This window comes from Primulina tabacum, chromosome 15 (assembly GCF_025594145.1).
Source record: "Primulina tabacum isolate GXHZ01 chromosome 15, ASM2559414v2, whole genome shotgun sequence".
In the NCBI taxonomy this organism is placed as follows: Eukaryota; Viridiplantae; Streptophyta; class Magnoliopsida; order Lamiales; family Gesneriaceae; genus Primulina; species Primulina tabacum.
In genome coordinates this window covers 28,488,519-28,513,805 of record NC_134564.1, presented here as the reverse complement: position 1 = coordinate 28,513,805, position 25,287 = coordinate 28,488,519, and the positions used below count along the sequence as shown (strand labels likewise).

The 25,287-nt window shown below is 36.1% G+C and overlaps 2 protein-coding genes across 4 annotated transcripts; both read left to right on the top strand.

Annotated features, from left to right (window-relative positions):
- Window positions 1–1,410: 1,410 nt before the first annotated feature.
- LOC142526036 (uncharacterized) lies at window positions 1,411–3,630 on the top strand. The gene is made up of 3 exons (XM_075630311.1): window positions 1,411–2,355; window positions 2,759–3,001; window positions 3,094–3,630. The coding sequence occupies exons 1-3, from the start codon at window positions 1,411–1,413 to the stop codon at window positions 3,628–3,630; spliced, it is 1,725 nt and encodes a 574-aa protein (XP_075486426.1).
- A 7,361-nt stretch (window positions 3,631–10,991) lies between these two features.
- On the top strand, window positions 10,992–13,211 carry LOC142527097 (putative CCR4-associated factor 1 homolog 7). 3 transcript variants are annotated; one of them, XM_075631812.1, is made up of 3 exons: window positions 10,992–11,102; window positions 11,366–11,731; window positions 12,074–13,211. In XM_075631812.1, the coding sequence occupies exon 3, from the start codon at window positions 12,169–12,171 to the stop codon at window positions 12,997–12,999; it is 831 nt and encodes a 276-aa protein (XP_075487927.1). In that variant the 5' UTR covers window positions 10,992–11,102; window positions 11,366–11,731; window positions 12,074–12,168; the 3' UTR covers window positions 13,000–13,211. The 3 variants fall into 3 exon arrangements, with proteins under 3 accessions (XP_075487927.1, XP_075487926.1, XP_075487928.1); XM_075631811.1 differs by lacking the exon at window positions 11,366–11,731; XM_075631813.1 differs by lacking the exon at window positions 11,366–11,731 and having other exon boundaries at window positions 11,001–11,102; window positions 12,083–13,211.
- The last annotated feature ends 12,076 nt before the right edge of the window (window positions 13,212–25,287 follow it).

Here is a 25,287-nt window from a genome sequence, read left to right as displayed (position 1 = left end):
TCTGTGACAATGTGAAATGGCCCAGTGACGATTCCATCACTATCGGGCACCTCTGTCACGAGATCAATCGTCTACGACTAGGCGCATCCGCCTATGACTCAATACATAAATCAATAGACCAAAGATATCAATCTCATTCAATTGCAAATATCAATGCAATAAGGTACAATATGTGATTTTGGGAAACTCAAGTCGCATCTAACTCGAGTTGTGCAATCCCGCATCAACATCAATTTATACCTTTCGTTTTGTTCTGTCGATCTGGCTCTATCGAAGTCTCGAACTCACTGCCTGTCAAATCAATCTGGCAATAACAATATCGAATACACTGTATCAATGTCTAACTCAATTCAAGACCCGTTCTGATCAATACTCAAATCAAACATAATCTGATCCATATCAACGACAGATTCTCATTTCATTTGAATGTGCCACTGGTTCGTCAATGCTGCCAGAGGAGTTTAAACACAAAAGAACGTTTGAATCCAATGTATTCACTGGAAATCAAACTGGTACAGAATCCATTCAAACTAATATTTTGAATGAGAGCGTCAGTGTTCTTGTCGATGAAGAGAAAAGAGTGTTGATAAAGCGACCCACCAACGAAATGACGAAACATATCAAACCACTCTACATTGTAGCACACGTGAATGGAAATTCGTTGTCTAGAGTGCTGATAGATAATGGATCTGCTGTGAATATTTTGCCATACATAATCTTTCAGAAGTTGGGGAAGAATGTGGAAGACTTGATCCCTACCGAAGTCTCTGTGGCAGCTTTTACTGGGGAATCTACAAAAACTTTGGGAGTGCTGCCAGAAAACATTACTATAGGGTCCCAATCCTCGCTGTCGGATTTTTTTGTGGTCAATTCCAGCGCTATCTTCCAGGCTTTGTTAGGAAGAGATTGGATTCACACCAATCATTGTGTACCATCATCCATGCACCAGCTACTGTTGATGTGGAGAGGAGATGAGGTGGAGGTGGTACAGGCTGATTCACAGCCGTATCAATCTAATTCCAACGCAGTAGAGGCCAGGTATTATGATGGAGCCTTCGGTCCTATTAAGATTCGGGACTACAAAGCGAATGGACAGCAAGGAGCAGTCTACATGGATACTAAAAAAGTAAGAGAAGCAGTTGAAAAAATTCTCAAACCCACCGCCATGGTCTCTCCTAGACCCATGGTCCGACCTATTATCGAAGAGGTCGATGATTAAGTTCACTAAAGAGGTGATGGGAGTGGCTTGCAACTTCCGAATGGAAAGCCACATTGCAGCAGCTGGTGAATGAAGTACAATCTCTGGAATTGTGGGACATTGACGAAACTTAAATAATATTTGAAGATGAATGTGATAACAATAAGGAAACAAAATTACAGTTGGAAGATATAGTCTTAGCTCCGGCTCAGATGGAAGATCGGCAGCCAGAGACTCAGGATCTTTTGAAAGAAGTAAATCTGGGAACCGTGGAATGCCCCAAACTTACCTATATCAGTGACTTGTTAGAGGAAGAAATGAAGAAAGAAATTGTGAAACTTCTCGTGGAATTCAAAGATTGTTTCGCGTGGGAATATGAAGATATGCCGGGTTTAGACAGTAAATTGGTGGAACATCGCCTACCAATTAAAGATGGTTTCAAATCATACCAACAGCCGTCTAGAAGGATGTCCAAGGCCATTGAAGCAAGGGTAAAAGAAGAAATCGAAAAATTGCTCAAAGCGAAATTCATCCGTCCAGTAAGATACACGGAATGGCTTGCAAACATAGTTCCCGTTATGAAGAAGAATGAGAAGCTTCGAGTTTGCATAGATTTCAGGGATTTAAATTGTGCCACCCCGAAAGACGTTTATGTCATGCCTGTGGCCAATATGCTAGTCGATGCAGTGGCGAAAAACGAGTTGATGTCATTCATGGATGGATTTTCAGGATACAATCAAATAAAAGAGGAAGATGTATCCAAAACAGCTTTTAGATGTCTTGAGGCAATTGGCACGTTCGAATTGCTTGTTATGCCATTTGGTTTAAAAAACGCAGGAGCAACTTACCAAAGGGCCATGAATACTATTTTCCATGAAATGATCGGTCAGTGCTTGGAAGTATATATTGATGACATTGTTGTTAAGTCGAAAAAAGCATCTGATCATATTGGTCACCTCAGGAAGAGTTTTATAAGGATGAGGCAACACAATTTGAAGTTGAATCCTTTGAAATGTGCTTTCGGTGTACAAGCTGGGAATTTCCTTGGTTTTTTAGTTCACCAGCGGGGAGTAGAGGTGGACAAAAATAAGGTTAAAACTATCATGACAATGATGCCACCAAAGAATAAGAAAGAGCTGCAAAGATTCCCCGGTCAGGTAAATTATTTAAGAAGATTTATCTCAAACTTTGCAGGTAAAACTCGAGAATTTTCTTTATTATTAAAGCTGAAAGACTCGGAGGAATTTAAATGAGAAAAGTGTCACCAAGAAGCTTTTGATAAAATAAAAGAGTACTTGTCTAAACCTCCTGTTTTGATGTCCCCCACGGCGTGGTTTCCCCCTCGAACTGTATGTATCAGCCGCTCAAGATTCTATTGGGTGTCTATTACCACAAAACAACCAAGAGAATCATGAGCATGCCATCTATTATTTGAGTCGATCACTTACAAAGGTGGAGGTTATATACTCCGTCATAGAGAAATTGTGTTTGGCTTTATATTATTCATGTACTAAATTGAGGCATTATCTGATCCATTCAAGAGTTTATGTGATTTCACAGACAGATCTTGTCAAATACATGCTTCACAGGCCTATCTTGACTGGAAGGATTGGCAAATGGTCGCTGGCACTGGCCGAATTCACCTTGATTTATTGCCCCCAAAAATGGGTGAAAGGCCAAGCCATTGCTGGTTTTCTGGCAGACCACCCTATGGTTGATGTGGCAGGGAGCGCACCAATGGATATCCCAGTATTCTGTGTTAATCAGCCCTGGATTTTGAAGTTTGATGGTTCGAGCACAAGAGTGCATCGGGAGTTGGAGTCGTGATAACATCCCCAACAGGAGTTAAGACAACTTTGTCATTCAATCTGGACTTTCCATGCACCAATAATCAGGTTGAATACGAAGCGCTAGTGATTGGTTTAAAAATTTTACGAGATTTGGGCGCTAAAGATGTGTTGATTATCGGAGATTCCCAGTTGGTTCTCAAGCAAATGTCAGGGGAATATAAATGTTCGAGTTTGGCATTGGCCCCTTATTTTACTGCTGCTTCACAACTCCTTGATGATTTTGAAGATGTGACGTTCCAACACGTGCCAAGGCAAGACAATTGGGAAGCTGATGAATTGGCTCAGATTGCTTCTGGCTTAAAGATGTCGCCCGAGCTCACCCATAAACTTTTGTTGATACAAAGGAGAAATCATCCTTCTATTCATCAGCGAGGAATACAAGTGGATACTTTTGATATTGATGTTGACCTCGCTGGGGATTGGAGAGATGGGATAAAAGATGCATTGAGAAATCCTGAGCATAATGTGCACTATGGTTTGAAGATGAGAATTCTACATTATGTCTTGATGGAAGATGAACTGTATAGGAAAAGGGACGATGTTTTATTGTTGCGATGTCTGGGTTTCCTAGAGGCCATGTGAGTAATGCAACAAGTACATGAAGGAATATGTGGAGCACACCAGTCGGAGATCAAAATGAGATGGTTAATCCGCAGACATGGCCATTTTTGGCCATCGATGCTAAAGGACTGTATAAGATATTTGAGGGGGTGTCAACAGTGTCAAAAACACGGAAATATCCAGATGATATCAGCTGATGAAATGCACGCAGTCATAAAGCCGTGGCCGTTCCAGGGGTGGGACATGGATTTGATAGGAAAAATTTATCATCTTTCATCTAAAGGGCATTCTTTTATAATTGTGGCTACTGATTTCTTCACCAAGTGGGTTGAAGCCCTCCTCATGAAGAAAGTAGAGCAGATAGATGTTGTTACATTTGTGAATGAGCATATTATTCACAGATTTGGAATCCCGCAGTCAATCACAACCGACCAGGAAACTATGTTGTGGGGTCAGAAATGAAGGAATTTGCTGAGGAATATGGGATCCAGTTGATTAATTCTTCACATCATTATCCCCAATCCAACGGTCAAGCTGAAGCTTCAAACCAAGTATTAATCAAGATGTTGAAAAAGATGATGGAGGATAACCCCCGAGATTGGCACCGGCTGCTATCGGAAACTTTGTGGGCTTATCGGACATCAAAAAGAAGTGCTACTGGTCTAAGCCCTTTCACCTTGACTTATGGACACGATGCAGTATTGCCTATGGAATTGGTGATCCCTTCTTTGAGAGTGATGAAGAAAAATGAATTGGAGCCAGAGCTCTACACGGAAACTATGATTATGGAACTTGAAGATTTGGATGAGTTGAGAATGCAAATGTATAATGCTTTCATGCTTCAGAAATCCAAGGTGGCCAGAAGTTACAATAAACATGTGAATAAGAAAATATTTGAGGAGGGAGACGTGGTTTGGAAGGTGATTCTACCCCTCGGATCCAAAGACAGAGAATTCGGCAAATGGTCGCCCAATTGGGAAGGGCCATTCAATGTTTATCAAGTTTTATATGGAAACGCATATTAGTTGGCAAGTCTGGATGGAGAGCCACATAGAAGGTGCATTAATGGCAAGTATTTGAAGCGTTATTATCCAAGTAGTTGGGTAGGGATGTCGGAGACAAAGGGTTCATGAAGCTGGATACAAATGAGTTTGGTACAAAGTAGGCTAGATGACCACTTTGTTTGAATCTGTCATATTAACTTGTAAGAAGTTCCTGTAAATATGAGAGGAATAAGCTTTTAAACCATTCCTTGCTGAACTTGTTTGTAAATAATGATGGAGCATTTGTAAGTAAATAAAAATACTAGCTCGTGGAGTTCGCTGTAGTTAATTTGGGTAAAGTGCTTGTTGTGTTAGTTGGTCAAATCGGTGACAAAGCGAAGTTCATTTAGTGCATGTCTTGAAACTTCGGTGAGCTTTATTCGAAAAATGTGGTTTGGCAGTTCATTGGGAATGTATGTTGATTTGCATTTGTTTGCGTCGTTATTAAATATTCACTTTTTAGAAAAATTTTGGCAGAGTTTTCCTTGTAAATGTAATATGTCAAAAATATAAACACCTGCAAACAAATCCCAAGCAACAGATACCCAGACAACAGTGTATTCTAACGGCAAAGTTGAGTTTCTGACCATTCCCCAACATTCACGAAACAGAAAAAAGAACAAGCCAGATCATGGCAGACAAGTGCAACAAGTCAAGAAAGTACTACACTATGGTCCAGAAATTTCATAAAAATGCCAAAACATAAACTAGGGTCGCCATAAAGATGAGAAGGGGTTTTCAAGAGAGATCAAGTTGACGCAACTCTTCCCATTTGGACAGACACTCTGCCTGAGTCTGCTCAGCTGTTTGCAAGGTGTGCTCTCACTGCTGGCAAGCATGCTTTAATTGCACCAGATCATTACCCAAGTGCTGGATATCGGCCTTGAGCTTATTGGAGGAAACTTTCAAGGCTTCATTGTCATGCAGAAGGGCCATCATGTCGGTTTTATGCTGAGCGAGTTCGGCCTCCAATTTCTTTACCATCTCTTCCTTGGAGTCAAAGTTCGCATTCTTCTATTGGAGAGTTGTTAGGATAACCTTTCTCTCATATAGCATACTGTCCAACCTCTCTTTCTGTGCTTTGAAATCTCCCACTTGAATCAACGTCTCCGAACAAGTGAGGCTTGAATCCTGAAAAGTTGAAAACATTGAAAGCAGATTATTTAAGATATCATGCCGTGGGTGTTGCAAGGTGTTGCTCATCAAAAACTCATTCAAACATATTCACGAATACCTTGAATGCAGCTTGAAGATGTGACATATTCTACAATGTTTTGTGATGGAAGATTGAGAAAAATGGAGAAATATACCTATCCTGAGAAATTGTGGCTTGATGCGAAGGAGGATTGGTTGTGAGAACATTGAAGAGTTTGATGATTTTTGGGGTAAGAAGACAGAGAAGGAGTGTGGGGGGAAACAAACTCTTTTTTTCTTTCTCTTTTCTTTCTTGTTTTTTTTTTTTGTTTTCTTTTTTCTCCCCCCTGCCTCATCCTATATATCGTATTAACACTTGGGCCCAACTTATAAATGGGCTAATACATTATAATTATTAAATATAGCCAAATTGGCTACGGGGGGCAATTGTTGTGTCCAAAAAATATTCCTTGAAGCCCATGAGCAGTAGCCCAACAAAGGAAAGTCCAGGAGAATAGCGGTTGGCCCAGGGAAAAGCACGATGCACCATTACACGACGTGGAAATCGTGGGGAGATCGTGGAATGTGGCTGAAACTCCCCCGTGGAGGGTGACAAAAGCAGAAGGAATAATCAGAAAAAGGCCCCGACAAAATCAACAAAGAAAACTACAGCAAAAGCTCTACAGAATTCCTTATCAATTTTATATCTGTTCATGTCAATTTCTAATTCTAGTAGTAAAGTATTCCAAATATTCCATATGTTCATCAGTCTCCTTTGTAAAAATATTGGTCAAGTTCATAACAACATAATGATATTTGATGTTGTTAATGGATTCCTCCTATAATCTTATCATATTCCTCATTTTGTGTTTACGTTTTTGAGCCATTTCGAAGAAACTATAACTAACGGTTGAATCGAGACTCGCAACGTTTGGTAAACGGAGTCAGATCATTCACAACTTTTGTAACGTATCGTTTTTTGAACTACTTGAAATTTGCGGAAAAATAAAATTTTTCTTAAATATAAAATAAACTTTCAGGTTGTGATCATAGATAAACTGTCCAACAAAAAGTATTTGCAATGAGATAGATCACATATAAAGTTTGCTAAAGAAAAATACTTGTTTAAACATCATAAACCAAAACGTAAAATCAGAATAGTTGAAGCATCGCTTAAAAACATAAAAACTATGGGCGGTCCTCGGGTTTAGCCTTCCGTTCAGTCCAAGCCAGCTCACTGGTCCTCACCTCTCGTCTCTTCAAACTCATCCTCACCTGCATCGATCAAGTCTAATGAGTTTAAAGACTCAGCATGTATAAACTGGAAGTAACAAGTAATACGTAATAAAATCACATGCAACTTTAAAATAGAACGTACATACTTGAACTTGAACGTGCATATAAAAGCTTGAACATACATACATATCATAGACGTGCCATAAACGTAAAACTTTTCTTAAACATGCTTACATCGTACATACTTGTACATACATGAACTTCATCATTTTGCGTAGAGGAATGCTTTAACAGGGTGGATTGAAATATTTTCTTTTGCACGTCGAACATACTTACTTGGCGTTGAAGGATTCGTTGGATCTCGCTTAGGGCCACTGCTGCACATACTATCATGAGTTCAAACCCTTATCTTCCATAACTTAGACGTAGATACTCGGGCTCACCACCGAAGTAAATAAATAGCTTATGACATTCTAAATCACTCGGGATTTGACCTCGTTTAATCATCGTACTAAACCATGACATAGAACCCCAAAAAAAAATCATATATTTTATATTCATACCCACAAAACAAATCCTATACTTTATATTCATATTAAAAAAATAATTTTTTTTAAAGGGGGGTACACGTACCCTGTGTATGGGTCCGGGTAGGCACTGGAATTTCTTATTTTTGAAGGAAAAAGGACACGGACTCCAGTGTCAGGGTTCCGGGGAGGGGTCCGGGTAGCCTCTGGACATGGAAATTCACGAAAATTCGCCTATCTTATTCATTCACTCTTTCAATCCAAGCCTAAGGACCATGAACCAACACCTCGAGACTCATCATAGGATGCTATTACATTGATTCAAACCCGTACAAACACCCCAAACGTCCCCAAGCATCGACAAGAAACTTCAATACAACAATAACCCGTAATTCGACATCGTTTCGCTTCCTACGACTTCTATTACATCCCAAGCCAATCCCGACCCAAACGAACCACCAAATAACACCTAAATACATCCCATAACATATCTAAATATATCACAAGCCCGGCGATGCCCAACGAAGCCTGCAATAAATAGCTTCAAGAACATGTCAAGAACACATTTTCATAAAAGTCGCAGTTTGAGCAGTCCCACGAAAACGATCATAACTCATTCATTTCTTATTCAAATATTTCAAATTTACTGTCAAATCGAAGGTATCAAAAAGTTCTACGTTTCATATGTTGAAAGTTTTTCCAGAAACTCGACCGAAAAATCGCAGTAATTCAAATGACAGCAAATTACGAGTTTTAGATCTAAAAACATTTTAAAAATCGATCCAACAATTTTCCGCTCAAATTTTGCACATCACACATGGATTTTTACGCATAGTAAATAACACAACGCATAATATAATGAGATCGACGCAGGAAAAATAGAATATACATGCCTTTAAATCTTTAACGTTATCGAAACTGACGACACCGAAGCGGGAAGGAAGCGATGGTTGATCCGGGACGATCGTGTAACGATTTTCTTGCAACGAAAGTGACGAAAACTTGCTGGAAATCGTGGGGAATAGGGGCGGCTGCTCTTCCTTCTAGGAACCCTAGGTTTTGTTCTAAAAATAAAAATCTGAATTGTGGAATAAAATGTGTGTGTGATATCGTGAGTGAGTGTGTGTAAAAGTGTGTGTGTGTGCGTGAGTTTGAGAGTAATTAGGGGAAAAGTTTTGCTTAATTAATAATTAACAGCTAATTAAAAATACTAACCCTCCCCTAATTATAATAAAATCTCTAAATTTAAAATAACTTGCACAAGTGTCATAACTTTAAAAGTTTTAAAATTCTAAAATCAATTAAATAAATAATTTAGACTTTTAAAATACTAAAACTTATAAATCAAATGCTCCCAATCTAAACTTAAAAATAATTTGCCACATTTTAAAATTGTCAAAATCGTCATCGGTCTCTTCTCCTCGATCTCGCATTGAATAATCACCTGAAACATGAAACTCTAGAAAACTTTTAACGTGCATCACATAAACATAATAATTTGAAATAATGCAGTTTCATAAGTTATGCATCTCTAAAAAAACCATTTCCAACTTAAATAAATTATTTAACAATTTAATAAATGCATGGGTTATACGTATACTGAATTCGGGCTCTCGATCACGTGCCTGGCACGCCCTGTAATTTTCGAGTCAAACAGTTATATTATGAGTTTCAAATATTTTCTATTGATTATTGTTATATGTACTTTGTTAATATGTTTATTGATGAAAACATATCACCATCATATATCATTGTTATGTATTAGATATGAAAGATCATGAATGTTCAAGAGAGGTGCTATGTCATGACATGAAAATGGTACGAAATGAATGAAACATGTTATTATAAGATATACAGGCTCGTTGACATCATGGGTGGTTTTAAGCCCACCAACCTATTGGCCAATATATGTTCATGGATCGTGGGATTGTCACAGGGCACTCTGACAGTCATCACAGTAGTAGCTATATAATAAAGTAATCACAGTAGTAAAGGTCAACAAATGGGGCTCAAGTACGAAAGAAACCTCCAACTTATTGAGTTTTATAAACTCACGTAGCTCATGTATTACAAGATCAGGTAATGAAGATGAGTAGGATTGCCGGTTCACCAATGGATACTTGTGAAGTGTTCTACTTCGACAAGAATCTGGACATGCTATTATCATGGCTTCGGCATATGCGTATTATAGTTGATTTTACGTTAGGGTTTGAAATAAGTTTTACGCTGTCTATGTTTATATGTATAACGTTAAATGTGTGTTTGTATATAGAAAGGATTGAGAAAAACTGTGGACGAAATATCTGTCTTGTGATTATGTTGAGGTAGACGTGTTTATGTTTATATAAGCAAGTCGTGGAATATACGTTATACGAATTAACTATTACTTGGGTTATTGGATCGTCCGAAATATAGGAACGTCATATTAAAATTTTATAAACCATCCAATTTGTATCCATAGGTCGGATTATTATATGATAGATGTATATGTCAAACTCTATTTTAATTATGAGCATAATTATTCTTAATCACGTCAAGCATAAAAGAAGGGTGTTACAGTTTATATGATATCATAGGGGTATAATTTTTTTGATTTAATTTATGCTCATATCTAACTATATTATATATATAAAAATTCATTTATTATTCAAATAGTGAAGACCAATGTGTTGAAAATTGTAATTAAAATGTTAATTACATAGATATTTGTTCATTTAATCAATGTAAATATCACCTGGTTCATATCATCAGAAACTAATTTTTTTGGATAATATGTAGTCATTATTAGAGCAATTAATTATCTCTTTTATGATTTATAATAGAATACAACATTCAAAATCTAATTTATAATATGGTATTTTACCTATATATCATAGTTTTCAACATAATTACATATATTTATCCATTCCAAAAAATTAGCAAGCTTAAATTCATAAAAATTTGGTCCAAATACAAAAAATTAGAAAATTAGGATAGTAAATTTTATGCCAAAAAATAAAATTTTATAAGTAATATTAGGCCCAAATAATTTAAAATAAATAATATTAATATATATGAGTTAATATATATTTCCTACGTGGACTTAACCCTAGTCTAACCTCAAATAGTTCTGTCGATGAGACTCTTTTATTTATTATTCGATAATATGATATAATTATAATAATTATTGAATTATTAAATACAAATAATTATCTATGTCAAAGAAATTATAAAATATTTTAAAAATATATAGTTATCGACAAAAACTTGTGTGAGACGGTCAAGTTGTATTTGTGAGACGGATCTCTTATTTGGGTCATCTATGAAAAAGTATTACTTTTTATGCTAAGAGTGTTATTTTTTATTGTGAATATGAGTAGGATTGGTCCGTTTCACAGATTAAGATCCGTGAGACGATCTCGCATGCTAGTTTAAAATATCGTATATTGAAATTATATTTAAGATCATTAGAAATCTATGACCACTGCATGACTCAGTATAAGGTTCCATTGATGTGAACAAGAAGAACCCTAATCTCCTCCTCCTCGGTGACTAAATTCAATCTTCGCTGCAGGTTTGTAATTCGTCTTCGTCTTCGTTACTCGATTATTGTATCTCTCGTTACTAACAATATTAGATGCAAATTTGAATATATTTTCCCTTTATTTCGGTTCTGTATATTTTTAAACATTGCCTTAAAATCTACTGTGTTGGATCTCGACGGAAGCTAGATCCTGGTACCCGGATCTCTACCCTTGACCATTTCAAGCTTTATGTTTATGCGTTTTGGGTGTTTGGTATGTTTGGGTTTTAAGATCGGGGTTTTTATTTGTTTAGGTTAGCGCGTATCTTTGAAATTTTACCTTGTTAAAGCCTCGGCTGCTGGGTTGACTGTTCTTTGGATATGATTGGCCCCGTTTGAGAGCTAGGAGATGATTTCCAAGTATTCACAGATGGGTTCTGATTTTTAGTTTTGGGTTTGAATTTAAATTGTAAAATTCATTCATATTATCTGTGAACTGGACATAATTAAATTTATCTAAGGTTTGGGATTAATGTCATGAATTTTGAATGTGTAGACCGGTGTCTGATAATTATTGTGTTAAGTGCAATGTGATTAGGGATTCAGGATTCAGAATTTCTCAAGTGATAATTGATACAATTTGATCAACGATCAGGGATTCAGGATTCAGAATTTCGTAAGTGATAACTAATACAATTTGATCAATGTTTTACCCAGTCAATCATGTGTGCTCTAACAATAGTGAGCTTTTTTCCCATGGAGGTGATTACAACTCATTTATACATTAAGAGTGACACATTTATACAATTGGAGTTATCGCTTTTGTGAGGAGTTGCGGTGTTTTCAGTTTTTAGAGTTCAGAATTTTAGAGTGTAAATGAAGTGGCACAAGAATTTTTTTCATGTATGTTTTTATTTGATTTAACCCTTGATCAATTATTGACCATTTTCTGTTTAGTAGCTGATCTTTTTTTGCGTTGAGTTAATTTCCGGGCTTGCTTTGTTGTCATGTGATATTTGCAGAGTTGGCAGATTGAATTCAAGGCTACTATAATTGTAGTTGTTTAGTTGCTGAAGACTACATCTTTCCTGCCCAATAGTATAAAAATCAATAAGAAATGGATGAAACATCGGAGTTGCCGAAGACCGATTCTATTCAAATCAGAGAGGTATGGAATGACAATCTTGAGTCAGAGTTTACTCTGATTCGTGATATAGTTGATGATTATCCCTATATTGCTATGGACACGGAGTTCCCTGGAGTTGTTCTTCGCCCTGTTGGCAACTTTAAGCGTATCAATGAGTATAATTATCAGACCTTGAAGGATAATGTTGACATGTTGAAGCTAATCCAGTTGGGTCTCACATTTTCGGATAAAGATGGGAATTTACCTACTTGTGGGACGGGTACAAGCTGCATTTGGCAGTTTAATTTCTGTGAATTTAAGGTGAGTGAGGATGTATTTGCAAATGATTCAATTGAATTGTTGAGGCAATCTGGGATTGACTTCAAGAAAAATAATGAAATGGGTGTTGATGTGAACCGATTTTCCGAGCTCTTGATGTCTTCTGGGATTGTTTTGAATGATAATGTCCACTGGGTGACGTTCCATAGCGGCTACGACTTTGGATACTTGCTTAAGCTGTTGACTTGTCGAAGTTTACCCGAAACTCAAGCTGGATTCTTTGAGTTACTTAATATATACTTCCCAGTGGTGTACGACATCAAACATTTGATGAAATTCTGTAACAGCCTTCACGGTGGATTGAATAAGTTAGCCGAACTCCTAGAAATAGAGAGGTTTGGGATTTGTCATCAGGCGGGTTCGGATAGTCTACTCACCTCACGTGCCTTCAAGAAGTTGAAAGACAACTTCTTCAATGGCTCTACAGAGAGGTATGGAGGAGTTTTATACGGTCTTGATTCTGAGGATGAGTCCAAAAAATAATGAAGGAAACACTCCTGTATCACTTGTAGACTTGTAGTACTTGTAAAGCATGGAAATCCCATGTGAATTTACACATTTGCAGAAAAATTTCGCCCTTTAGTTTCCTGGTTGCTTTTGTTCTTTTCAACTGTTGTGATTGTAAATCAAAAATTGCAGTTGTAAAAGGTGACTGACTAATTTAGTGTTGCAATAATAAAAATCTTACCATTTCAGCATTCTTGTCTGTGTCTTAAATTCATTTTGGAATCTCCGGCTCGTTTCAAGGGATCACTTTAGCTTGCTTTTCGACTTGTTTAATTTCTTTGGATTGAAATTCATGGACATAAGTTCCCACGCACATTCTTGGCTCTGTTGCACAATTTGTTACCAGGAGATGCACAAGATATTGAGTAAAAGTACTGATGATTGTATATCTTTGAGGTTATTTCGAGTTTTAGGACATGAAGGGCTAGTAGATCTCTAGGTGTGGTATGAAGTAACCCAATGGAGAGCAGGAATCATCAACTCACAAATGTTTGGCAGGTGCTATATTAGTTGTCTGCTGACCAGTTTCCCTTGTTTACCGACACTATCTATCTATGTAATAAAAGATGCTTATTGGCCTTCGATTTTGCCTCTTCCTTTTGGATTATTGATAGTTTGTACTCTATGTCGTGGATTTGTTTGGAACTCTAAGCATCCTCTCCTATTGCTCGGAGTTCCCTTTGTCGCCCTAAGGAACTTGGTGGTGTGGGCCTTCATGATCTTCGAATTTGGAATAACGCATTGCTAGACAAGATTCCCCGGGTCATCCATTCAAAGGCCGACTCTCTTTGGGTAAAGTGGATACATCATGATTACTTGTCTCATGTTTCTGTTTGGCATTGAGAGCCTCATACTTTAGATTCCCCCTTGAGCAAGAAGTTTCTTGCTATTCGTGATGAATTTGTGTTGCATATTGGTTCTATCCATGCCACTGTTAGCCTCCTTTCTAAGTGGTACCCCTTCCCGGGCTCCAATCAAGCCTATTCTTTTCTGTGCACCACAGTTCCTACGCTTCCTTTGTTCTGTAACCCTTGTACGACTGTTGTCTGGAAGCCATTTATCTTGCCATAGAATGCCTTCATTCTGTGGCTTTCTGTGAAAGAGAAGCTTCTCACTAGAGCGACTCCCTTTCCTTGTTGACAAGAATTGTATTCTATGCTTTGGCCACTTGAAGACTATTGATCATCTCTTCTTGGAGTGTATTTTTAGACAGATTTTTGGATCATGATTAAGGATTTACTTCACATCCATTTTTCCATGTCTACCATTCGTGTTACTTTAGAGTGGTTCAAGCATGCCTACACAGTAGGCCTTCTCCTATTAATAAAGCTCATTTGCTTGCCTTCCAAACAGCATAAAATGCTATGATATTTGATGGTGAAGTCCCCTCAATTGATGCTTTATTTTTCAACATCGAAGTTTATGTTTTTCGTTGTCTATACTTGTATATTCCTATTAGCCTTATAGAGAATGTACTAGATTATATAACTTATATGGCTGTGCGCTACTGCTCTTGATATGTTATGACTTGTTATTGAGTAGGTTTCTTGTGAGAAGATTTCACGAATCTTTATATGTGAGATGGGTCAACCCTACCGATATTCACAATAAAAAGTAATACTCGTAGCATAAAGAATAATATTTTTTCATGGATGACCCAAATAAGAGATCTGTTTCACAAAATACAACATGTTGTATGATGTACTTATATTTTTTTTATTAATATATTTTAAGTTTATCTATCAAAAAAATAAAAATATTGTTATAATAAATAATTCGCTATTTTCATGTCAAACTACCCTTATTTTTTTTTATTGGAAACTAAAATTTAAACACAAATTTTGATATGAAAAAAATGACTCGAATACGAATAATTATTATATTTTACACTATTTTTATATTAAAATATTAATGCATGTCAAGAATGACCAGCGTAATTATTCCTCATGCTAGTTCTCCTCAGGAAAAAAGTTCAAAACTCATCCGCATGAAATTGATTGTGTTTTGTGCGTTTGGTCTCAAAAGTGGAGTCTTTTTCTCCCTTTATATAATACATATAACACTTCTTGTAAAATATTTAAAAATTGATAAGATACTTAATAATGTTTCTTAAAAAAATATTTTTGAAATATTATAATGTCTCAAAATAAATTTAAAAATCCTTAAAAGAAGTAAGGTCATGTAACTTATTTTTAAGATTATAAGCTTTATTTGGAATAAATAAAATAGCCTTAAAGATTATATTTATTTCTAAATTATTCTTCAATCCATTTCCCTTACTATTAGAATAATGATAGTAAATGAACTTGGACCAACGATGGATCAAATTAGGCCTCCGTTTTCTTGTATTTTCTTTTTACGTCAAATGATTAGCTTTTAACAATGTTTAATTATCATGTCCATAATGTGGATGAAGGGTGTAGATAAACTGAGTTGAAGATCAACAATTTTTAAGGCTCGAATTTAGATAAAATTAGTGTTAGAGTAGGTTTCCAACTATCTAACTTGTTGTTTGGACTTATTTAACTCTTATTTAAAAACAATATTTATTTTAATGATATTTTACGTTTTTATCTAATTATGACAATTTACTTTATTTGTATATCCATACAAGCTGTATAAATAAAGTAACTAAATATACAATAGGTATCATAAGGTCTGTCTCTCAACGTGAAATCAATGAAACTCAATAGAAAGTATACAAAATATTCTAAACTGGTTTTTAGTCTGTTCATCCGCCTAAAATAAGTGATAGGATTGATTGGAGGATAATCGTTGAGCTACAATAGCTTGGTTCTTGAGATATTAAACAACAATAAATTAGATCAAGTTTGGTTTTTAATCTAAGAGGAAGACACTTAAAATAATCATTTGTAAAAATCAATTAAATATTTTGTAAAGTATTTAAAAGATATGCAAGTTGAATGAATAAAAAACATTTTGGTTAAAACATTTTATCAAACACTTGGTATGCAATATTTTGATATTTGAAATACACATAAAATGCTTCAACAATGCATCTTAAAAATAATAGAAATGATAAGTAAATGCAATAAATAAATAGAGACAAATTTGTTTATCGATGTTCGAAGATTAACAACTCTTACATCACCCCTTCTTCTCTTGGGAAGGATCCATTAGAAGACTTTGATTTATACAACTCTTTGTACAAACTCATTTCAACTTAGAACTCATCTCTCACCTAATTGAAACTCATAGCACACTCTTGATTATAGATCACAATATCACAATCCGCGTAATGTTTAACGTCTCTTATGTCAAAACTATAAACACAATCTTTAATGTCTTTGTGTGAAAACTCATTCAACTAAACCTTGAAACTCAACTCTCATGTATATGTGTGAGTGATTGTGTGTGAGGATTTAATCATTTATAGTGTATTCATCTCTCAAATGCATCATCACACATTTGGGCTTGCTCTCATTCTAGCTAATATCTTCATGTAGGTTGCCCATGCTTTGAATCCCATTGCAATCATGTATATGATCTTCAAGATGTATTTATATACCCTAACAATGATAAATACATTAGATACACGAATATGACCGTTTGAAATGTTTCTGTACTGTTTCTAATATTGAAACGACCATTTCCGCATTGTTGGCCACTTTTCCCGAGCCCAAGTGATTTTGATACTTTTGTTCAGTTTTGTTCGTCTACTCAACTTAACCTTCTCAACTGAACCAGCTCAATTAAACCCAACTGATGAGGTCTGAAAAGGATGATTTCGGTCTGCACAGAACTTATATTTTTATCGTAATTTATCAATATCTTACACTTCCGATTCAGACTTTGACTAGTGAATATGATTTGTAGCTCAACAGTCTTAGCTTCGTAAGGCATACTGAATTGTTTCATATCGATAAACGAGCTGATCAGGATGACTAAAAAACCTAAACTGCTCATACTCAACTAATTGTTGTTTTCTTACAATCAGTTTGGTCTTGAAACATCATTTTCCTAGATAACATCTGATTTAACTCAATAGATGTGCGATGCTACTTGTACCAAGTTGCGATTTCTGTCCAGTAGTTTTGGCGACAGGTCATTCAGATCAACGAACTATGAGATATCATCAAAAAATTGAAGCTCACCAGATTTCAGTTTGGTTAAAATCGAGTTTTAGCTTCCAACTTGAGTTAGCAACTTCACACTCGAGTAAATATATTAGCAACACAATAACAATTTTTATCATCAAAATCAAGATTTCTTGTGTTTCTCAATCCAACAATAAAGATAAAGGTCGCTCGAATTTGATACTAGTATCTGATATGTAAACGTCGTGTTTCATTGGTAAGGACATAAAGATGTCCATTAATAAAATGAGTGATCATTTGATGATGCACCGAATAACTTTCCCTGGGTCTTTCCAAGTAGTTGTCACTTATCGAGTGAAATAGTCTGATGTTATGGTTGTACATCATTAGTCATTTAACCTGAGACAACGTGGAGACTCTTCATACTAGCATGACTTTGATCCGTTTATCGACTCTATTGAGAGTCATCATCTGGCGAGATTTGGTGTAGTTTCAAAATATATAGGAGTCAATGCATTGTATTCGGAGATTCACCGCTCACATATGAGTGAATATATTCTATGTGATCTGATAAGCTAACAATACAAGGAATATCTGGCCAAAGTATGATATGTGCATTTTGGAAAGAAGTTTCCTCGGTTGAACATACCATGTCACAATTATTACTCAAAAATACATCGCATCGTTATCGAATTTGCATATCTCAATATACTAATGGTTGAATATTCGATCGGAATATACGAGTTTAAGGGTTTGTACCATACGCTAACCATAACTTAAGGTTCTTACAGGAACTATCAGTGATGCATAAGGGATCATGAGACGATGCAACTAGACGCTCTTACCATGATCCGATGTGTGCAATCAAACTTGAGTTCTGACGTTTTTGATCAAAGGGTTGATGAAAAGAATGAGGTTAAATAGGATAAGCTCGTATAGGACATATGTTGTTCTTAACCACATGTAGTTGTGAACCCACATCTAGATATATCCCTTGACCATTGAGGGTGACATAAGTTTAAATAAAAGCAATTTAATTCAAAGCGTAAATAAATATATAATATGTATATATATGTGTGTATAATTATATATGTGAGTATATATATTGTATTAACAAAATTTGATAATAATTTAATGATGTATGATATTTTCAAGATTGAAAAATACCTATATGAGAGTTTTTGCATAATAGAAATACAGTATCTTGATTCAAGAAAAGTCCTGATTAGATCAATAATTAAAATTTATAAATATTTCATTAAGCATTATATGAAATAACATAATTTTACGCGCAAGTTTTTGTTCACCAAAATACTCTCCCTCTCTCCTCTCACATGACCAGGTTCCTCTATAAGCATCATTGCCAGAATTTTTGAAATTCTAGCGATCAACTCTCGACACAAATTTAGTTTAGATATCTAGTGCGATCTATATGAGGAACAAATTTTTTGACTGTAGACTTGATTAAGAGACCGAAGAAAGTTCGTAAAGGTTTAAAAGAAGAGCTATTACCGCATAAACACCTGGATAGTTGGATCCTGTGTTATTCTTGAATAAAGATGATTATATGAGGCTCTATATTGACTACAGACAGTTGAACCGCATGACTGTCAAGAATGAGTATACTTTGCCTCGCATCAATAATTTGCTTGATAAGTGGCAAGGTAGTTCGTTCTATTTGAAGACTGACCAGCAATATGGCTATCACCAACTGCAAATGCGACAAGAGGATATTATTTAGACAATATTTGCGAACAATGTATGATCATTATAAGTTCTTAGTGGTGTCTTTCATGTTGACAAACACACTAGAAATATTCATGGATTTGATTAATAGATTGTTCAAAGACTTCGACAAGAAGTTTGTCATAGTCTTCAATGACAAAATCATAGTGTATTATTATAGTCCAGATTAACATGCTCAACATATGCTGATTGTTTTGCAGAACTAGATAAATAACCAATTATATGCCAAATTAAGCAAATGTGAATTCAAGATTGACAGATTAGTGTTTTGGGACACGTCATTTCCAAGGATGAAATATCAGTGAATCCGAATAATGTTGAAACCATGTTTATTTGGTTGCATCCAAGAACGTTCAGGAGATGCATATTTTTCTTGGCCTAGCATGTTATTATCTGAGATTCATCTTAGGATTCTCACAAATTGTTAGATCGCTTACGCAGCTGATGCAAAGAGTGCACAGTTTGATTGGACCACATAATGTGAAGCAAGTTTCAAATAACTACGTCAACATCTGATGACATTTCCAGTGTTTCCATTGCCATCAAGATAAGGAGGATATGTTTTCTACATTGATGCCTCGTTGTAAGGATTGGTTTGTGTCTTGAATCAGAATGGGCATGTGATTACTCATGCCTCCAGACAGTTAAAAGTTCACAAAAAGAATTATCATGTTCATGATCTGGAGCTGGCGATAATATTATTCACATTAAAGATTTAGCTAAATTATCTGTATGGAAAGATGAATGAGATATATTCTCATCATGAGAGCTTGCAGTACTTTTTCACCCAGGTAGAGTTGAATATGCACCAACGGTGATGGATGGATATGTTGAAGGACTACGAGTGTGAAATCAAGTACCATCCCGGATAAGAAATCTCACATTCGATGCTCTCATTCGAAAAGACAGATTAACTGCATTAGGAGCCAATACCGTTTCAACTACAATTAAATTGTTTTTTCGATAGGGTTTCAATTTCGACACAAGAAAAAATGGAAAGCGTCATTGTTGCTACAATTTATTTGAGCCATCATTTTTTACACGAATAAGAGATGCACATTTGTTGGATCTGAAAATACAAAAGTTAGCAATGTTGTCTAATAGAGAAAATACGCTAGGGTTTGCTTTTCGGCTAGATGGGATGCTATGTTTATCCGGAATAGTTGTAGTACCTGACGATGCTAACCTCAAGGATGAAATCTTATCCCAGGCTCATCTAAGAAAATTAATTATCCATCTAGGAAGCATGAAAATTATAAAGATTTTAAGACTCGTTTTTTGTGGAAAGCATGAAGAAAAAAAAGTGTTTATCAGTATATCTCCAAATGTCTTGTTTGTTAGCAAGTCAAGGTAGAGCTTCCACAATTGAGAGGTCTACTTTAAAATCTTCTGATTCCCAAATGGAAGCGTGGAAGTGGGAGAATGTTACGATGGACTTTGTCACCCAGTTATTTTTCTCATCTAGAAAATGTGATGCTTTATGGATTGTTGTGGACAGACTCACCAAATCAATGCACTTTTTGCGCATAGACGAGATTATAATTTTGCCCAGATGGCAAGATTGTATATTTAAGAAATACTCAAGTACCATGGTGTACCAGTGAGCATAGTCAGTAACTGAGATCCGTGATTTACTCAATATTTTCTGAAAGTTTTCAGAAGTTCTTGGGGACTAGAGCACATCATGTCACCCAGAGAGAGATGGGAAGTACGAAATATCAGTTCAAATAATTGAAGATATTTTGAGAGCTTGTGATATGGATTTTGGGCTTGGGCCAGGGCCCGCATGGCACGATCATTTTGATGTATCATTGTCTCATGCACAAGATTCAACAGAATTTTTAAAATTTTATTTTTGACATTCAAATTTAACCTTGGGAACTCTTATGGCTAATCACAATAATAAGGTGTTTATTAGAAGGTTCACCTCCAAACGTAAATATTTGGGAATGACTCCAACTATTTAGGGATTATCGAAGGTAATTATTGTTAAAAATACCTAAGAATGGATTGCTCCTTCTTGATGACTTTGAAATATCATATCTTTCTTCGATATCTCCTTTATCAAGTCCATGAAAGATGACTTTAATCCTCTTCTAGTTTGCACTAGTAAATCTAGAATAATTTTCAACGTTCAGATGAAGAACAAAAATGACGCTCAAAATCCCTAAAATATAGGGTATAATTCGGTCACTTCCTAGATTTGAGAGAGAGAGGAAGCTGAAAATGTTGAGTTGAAAAGTTGTGTCCAACGGTAGGTTCACAAACCCTATTTATAGATGTGTGACCAACCCCACTTATGTCATCTACAAGTTTGATTGAGCTAAAATTCCTACATTCCAAGTTTCTCAAATCTAGGATTTTTATACTCCAAGTCAATCAAAACTCTCCACGTGTATTAGAACCAAATTTTGATGATATCACCGATGTGATGAATATAAATAGTTGGTATTATGATTTGTGTTTTGATTCTTGACCCACTGAACACATTCAGGACGACTACAATTTTGGAACACTTCCACAAAAGTTAAGCAGTTGTACTGTTTTTAGCAGTCTCACTATCAAATTTCCAAAAATGAAATATCCTTTATAAGCTAATAATGTTTGATCTCAAACTCTAGTCACCAAATTCAATCCCTTGAATTGAATTTGACAATCTCAATGGGAAAAAGAAATTAATACTTGTGTAACCCTCAATGGTTCAGAGATACAACTACTCATGGGTTCCCAACTCATTGTGATTCATGATAAAATTTATTTTTATTCGAGCTTACCCTAGTTATTCTCGTTCTATGTAGCAACTCTTTGATCATAAGAACGTCAGAACTCATTATAATTGCACTCATCAAATAATGGCAAGAGTGTATAGTAGCATCGTCAGAGGATTCATTGATTATAAATGGTAGAGCCTGCAAAAACCAGTATATTATGGTTAACGTACATTACAATCTATTCATCTTATGTATCTTGATCGAATCAGCGATCAATGATATATCGAGGGTTGCATATGAATTTGATAACAAGGCAATGTGTTTACGAGCGATTATAGTGGCATCACATGTGTAACTAGAGAACCACTTTACCTTAAAGCACATCACATACTCTGGCCAGAGATTATTTGTACTATTAACTCATTAGATCACATATGATATCTACATCCATAGGTGTGCAGTGAATCCCAACTACAATGTAATGGCTCCTATGTGTGTCACCATTACACCCAATCTAGCCCCACTGATTACCTTCTTACGAGCCGATAAATTAGTCAAATGTAGTACTAACACGTAGAGTCTTAGAGTTGTCTAAGGTCTTAAGATAACCACAAACTTATGCACTCAATAAATGATAACAACTTGAAAAATTTGAGAGATGATTGTTCAGTGAGCTCATCATATGAGCACTCATCTGTAGGTTTGAATATCTCTATGTCCCTACAATGAAACATGTTACCAGATATCACATGTGCTAGTCTCGAGCTCAAGCGACATTTATCCTTCTTTTAGGCTGTTGTATAAACTAAGAACATGTTTATAATATACAGTAATTAAGATATGTATTTCATGACTGATATTTTTTCATTTCCCTGGCATTGTTTGATGATTGTGATCTGTTACAATGGCCAAGGGACACCACCTATGAATGAAAGATCATGTCTTTTAACATGAAAACTTTAAATGGTTGATTTTTGAAAATCAAAATAGATTACACATATCATTACATCATTTTGCATATTGTCTTCTTCCTTCTTCTTCAAGAGAGAGTTTCTTCATTTCTTTGTGATAGAACTTGAATATTTGAGTGCTCATTATTTAAGTGTTGTAGTTGTATCTTGGGAGAAGATTGTCACAACCTCTAGCACATTGTGAGGGACAAATTCTTCTTAAGGAGAAAGTGTTCAACACTTGCCTCTACAAAGCCATTCATCTATTTTCTTCTTGCTTTCCTCTCATATTTGAATACCACAAACAACAATCTTAAGAAGAATTTGGATTTTGATCATTTGCAAGAAGATTATCAATGGCATCAACATCTACAACACCACATGCAACCATTTCACAAGGAGAGAAACCGGAGAAATTTTCTGGTGCTGACTTCAAAAGATGGCAACAAAAGATGATTTTGTATCTCACAACCTTGAGTTTGTCAAGGTTCTTGAAGGAGGATCCTCCCACCGTTGCTGAAAACGAAACAGATACCAACATGAGGGCCGCTTTGGATGCATGGAACCAAAGTGACTTCTTGTATAAGAACTACATCCTAAATGGACTTGACAATGCATTATACAATGTGTATTGTCAAGTCAAAACCGCCAAGGAACTTTGGGATATGCTTGATAAGAAATACAGGGCGGAGGATGCGGGCTTGAAGAAGTTCATTGTTGGGAGGTTTTTGGACTTCAAGATGGTGGACTCAAAATCTGTTATGAGTCAAGTGCAAGAACTACAACTTCTCTTGCATGAGATTCATGCGGAAGGAATGAGTCTAAGCGAGTCCTTCCAAGTTGCGGCCATGATAGAGAAACTCCCTCCATTGTGGAAGGATTTTAAGAATTATTTCAAGCACAAAAGAAAGGAAATGGGATTGGAGGATCTCATTATGAGATTGAGAATAGAAGAGGACAACAAGAGCACCGAGGCCAAGGCAAGTAAAATGGCAGCAAGGGTGAACATTGTCGAATCGAGTTCTCAAGGGAAGAATAGAAAGTTTGAGAAGCAACCACGACAAGGCCAACAACCACCAAATAAGAAGAAGTTCAAAGGCACTTGTTATAACTGCGAAAACCAAATCACATGGCGAAGAATTGTAGGAAGCCAAAGAAGGGAAATCCTCAAGCCAATGTAGTTCAAGAAAGGTCGGTACCATTTGATTTTTCTCAACTTGATTTGACTGCAGTTATTTTGGAAGCCAATTTGGTGGAAAACCCAAACGAGTGGTGGGTTGATACTGGAGCAACTCGACACATATGCTCAAACAAGGGGATGTTCTCCACATACACTCCATCGGCTGGGAGAAAACTTTACATGGGGAACTCCGCTACATCTGAGGTGGTGGGCACCGGAAATGTGGTACTGAAGATGACATCGGGTTTGGAAGTAACCCTTGTTGATGCACTTCATGTACCAGACATAAGAAAGAACCTCGTGTCGGGGTCTCTGTTGGTCAAACATGGGTTTAGACTAGTATTTGAGTCTAACAAGGTTGTATTGACCAAGAATGGTCATTTTATTGGAAAAGGATATCTCGATGAGAACCTTTTCAAGTTGAATGTAATGGCTATACGCCAAAATGTGGTTGAAAGTAATAAAGACAAAAGTTCTATTTACTTGCTCGAGTGTTCTCATTTATGGCATGTTCGTTTAGGACACGTAAATTTTAATACCTTGCAACGTTTAATGAAACTTGAATTATTGCCTAAACACAACGTCGATCCAACACAAAAATGCGAGATATGTGTTGAAGCAAAAATGACCAAAGCGCCTTACCACTCGATTGAAAGATGTACAACTCCTCTAGAACTAATACACACCGATCTTGGTGATTTAAAGTTTGTACAAACAAGAGGAGGGAAAAGATACTACGTGACATTCACTGGTGATAATACAAGGTACTGTTACATTTATCTTTTGAGGTCAAAAGATTAAGCTCTTGAAGCATTCAAATGTTATAAGACCAAAGTTGAGAATCAACTAGGCAAACAAATAAAGAGGGTTCGAAGCGATAGAGGGGGCGAATACGGAGCACCGTTTGATGAATTCTGCATATCTGTGGGTATAAGTTAAAAAAAAACCTTTCACATGCCTGAGACATTCTCACTCTCATCCTGAACAAGTTGAGTTACATCAGAAACAAATCCACCTTCCACAATTATAGCTCGGCCACACATTAGAAGAGAGGAGAGGCCCAGTTATCTTTCGTTTTTCAGAAATGTTTTAAAGGTGGTTTCAGCGATATATTGGCCCTGTGAATTTAGTTACATGAGGAAGAACACTTGAATTTGGAGTAGGTTTACGTGTACTGTGTACCTTGTGCTTGTATCATCTGAGTCGGGTTAATTTGTTTCCTTCGGCGAAAAATTTGGATTGTGGTACCTCTATAGAATCTGTGATTCTTCATGACAATCGAATGGCATTGCCGAAAGAAAGAATCGAACTCTGAAAGATATGATGAATGCTATGTTAATAAGTTCAGGACTACCCCAAAACTTGTGGGGGGAAGCAATACTATCGGCTAATCACATCCTGAACAAGATACCCCACAAGAAAAATGACAAGTCACCTTATGAATTGTAGAAAGGTCACAAACCTTCCTACAAGTATCTCAAAGTGTGGGGGTGTCTAGCTAAGGTTGAAATACCAAAGCCTAAACAAGAGCGAATTGGACCAAAGACGATCGACTGCATATTCATTGGATATGCACATAATAGTAGTGCCTATAGGTTTATAGTGCACAAATCTGAAAA

Excerpts from the sequence above, each read along its gene's own strand:
- LOC142527097 (XM_075631811.1), top strand. The coding sequence starts at position 12,169 with ATGGATGAAACATCGGAGTTGCCGAAGACCGATTCTATTCAAATCAGA.
- LOC142526036 (XM_075630311.1), top strand. The coding sequence starts at position 1,411 with ATGGAAGATCGGCAGCCAGAGACTCAGGATCTTTTGAAAGAAGTAAAT. Across the intron at positions 2,356-2,758 it reads TGCAAAGATTCCCCGGTCAG|ACAGATCTTGTCAAATACAT; the intron begins GTAAATTATTTA and ends GTGATTTCACAG. Across the intron at positions 3,002-3,093 it reads TTGATGGTTCGAGCACAAGA|GTTGAATACGAAGCGCTAGT; the intron begins GTGCATCGGGAG and ends ACCAATAATCAG.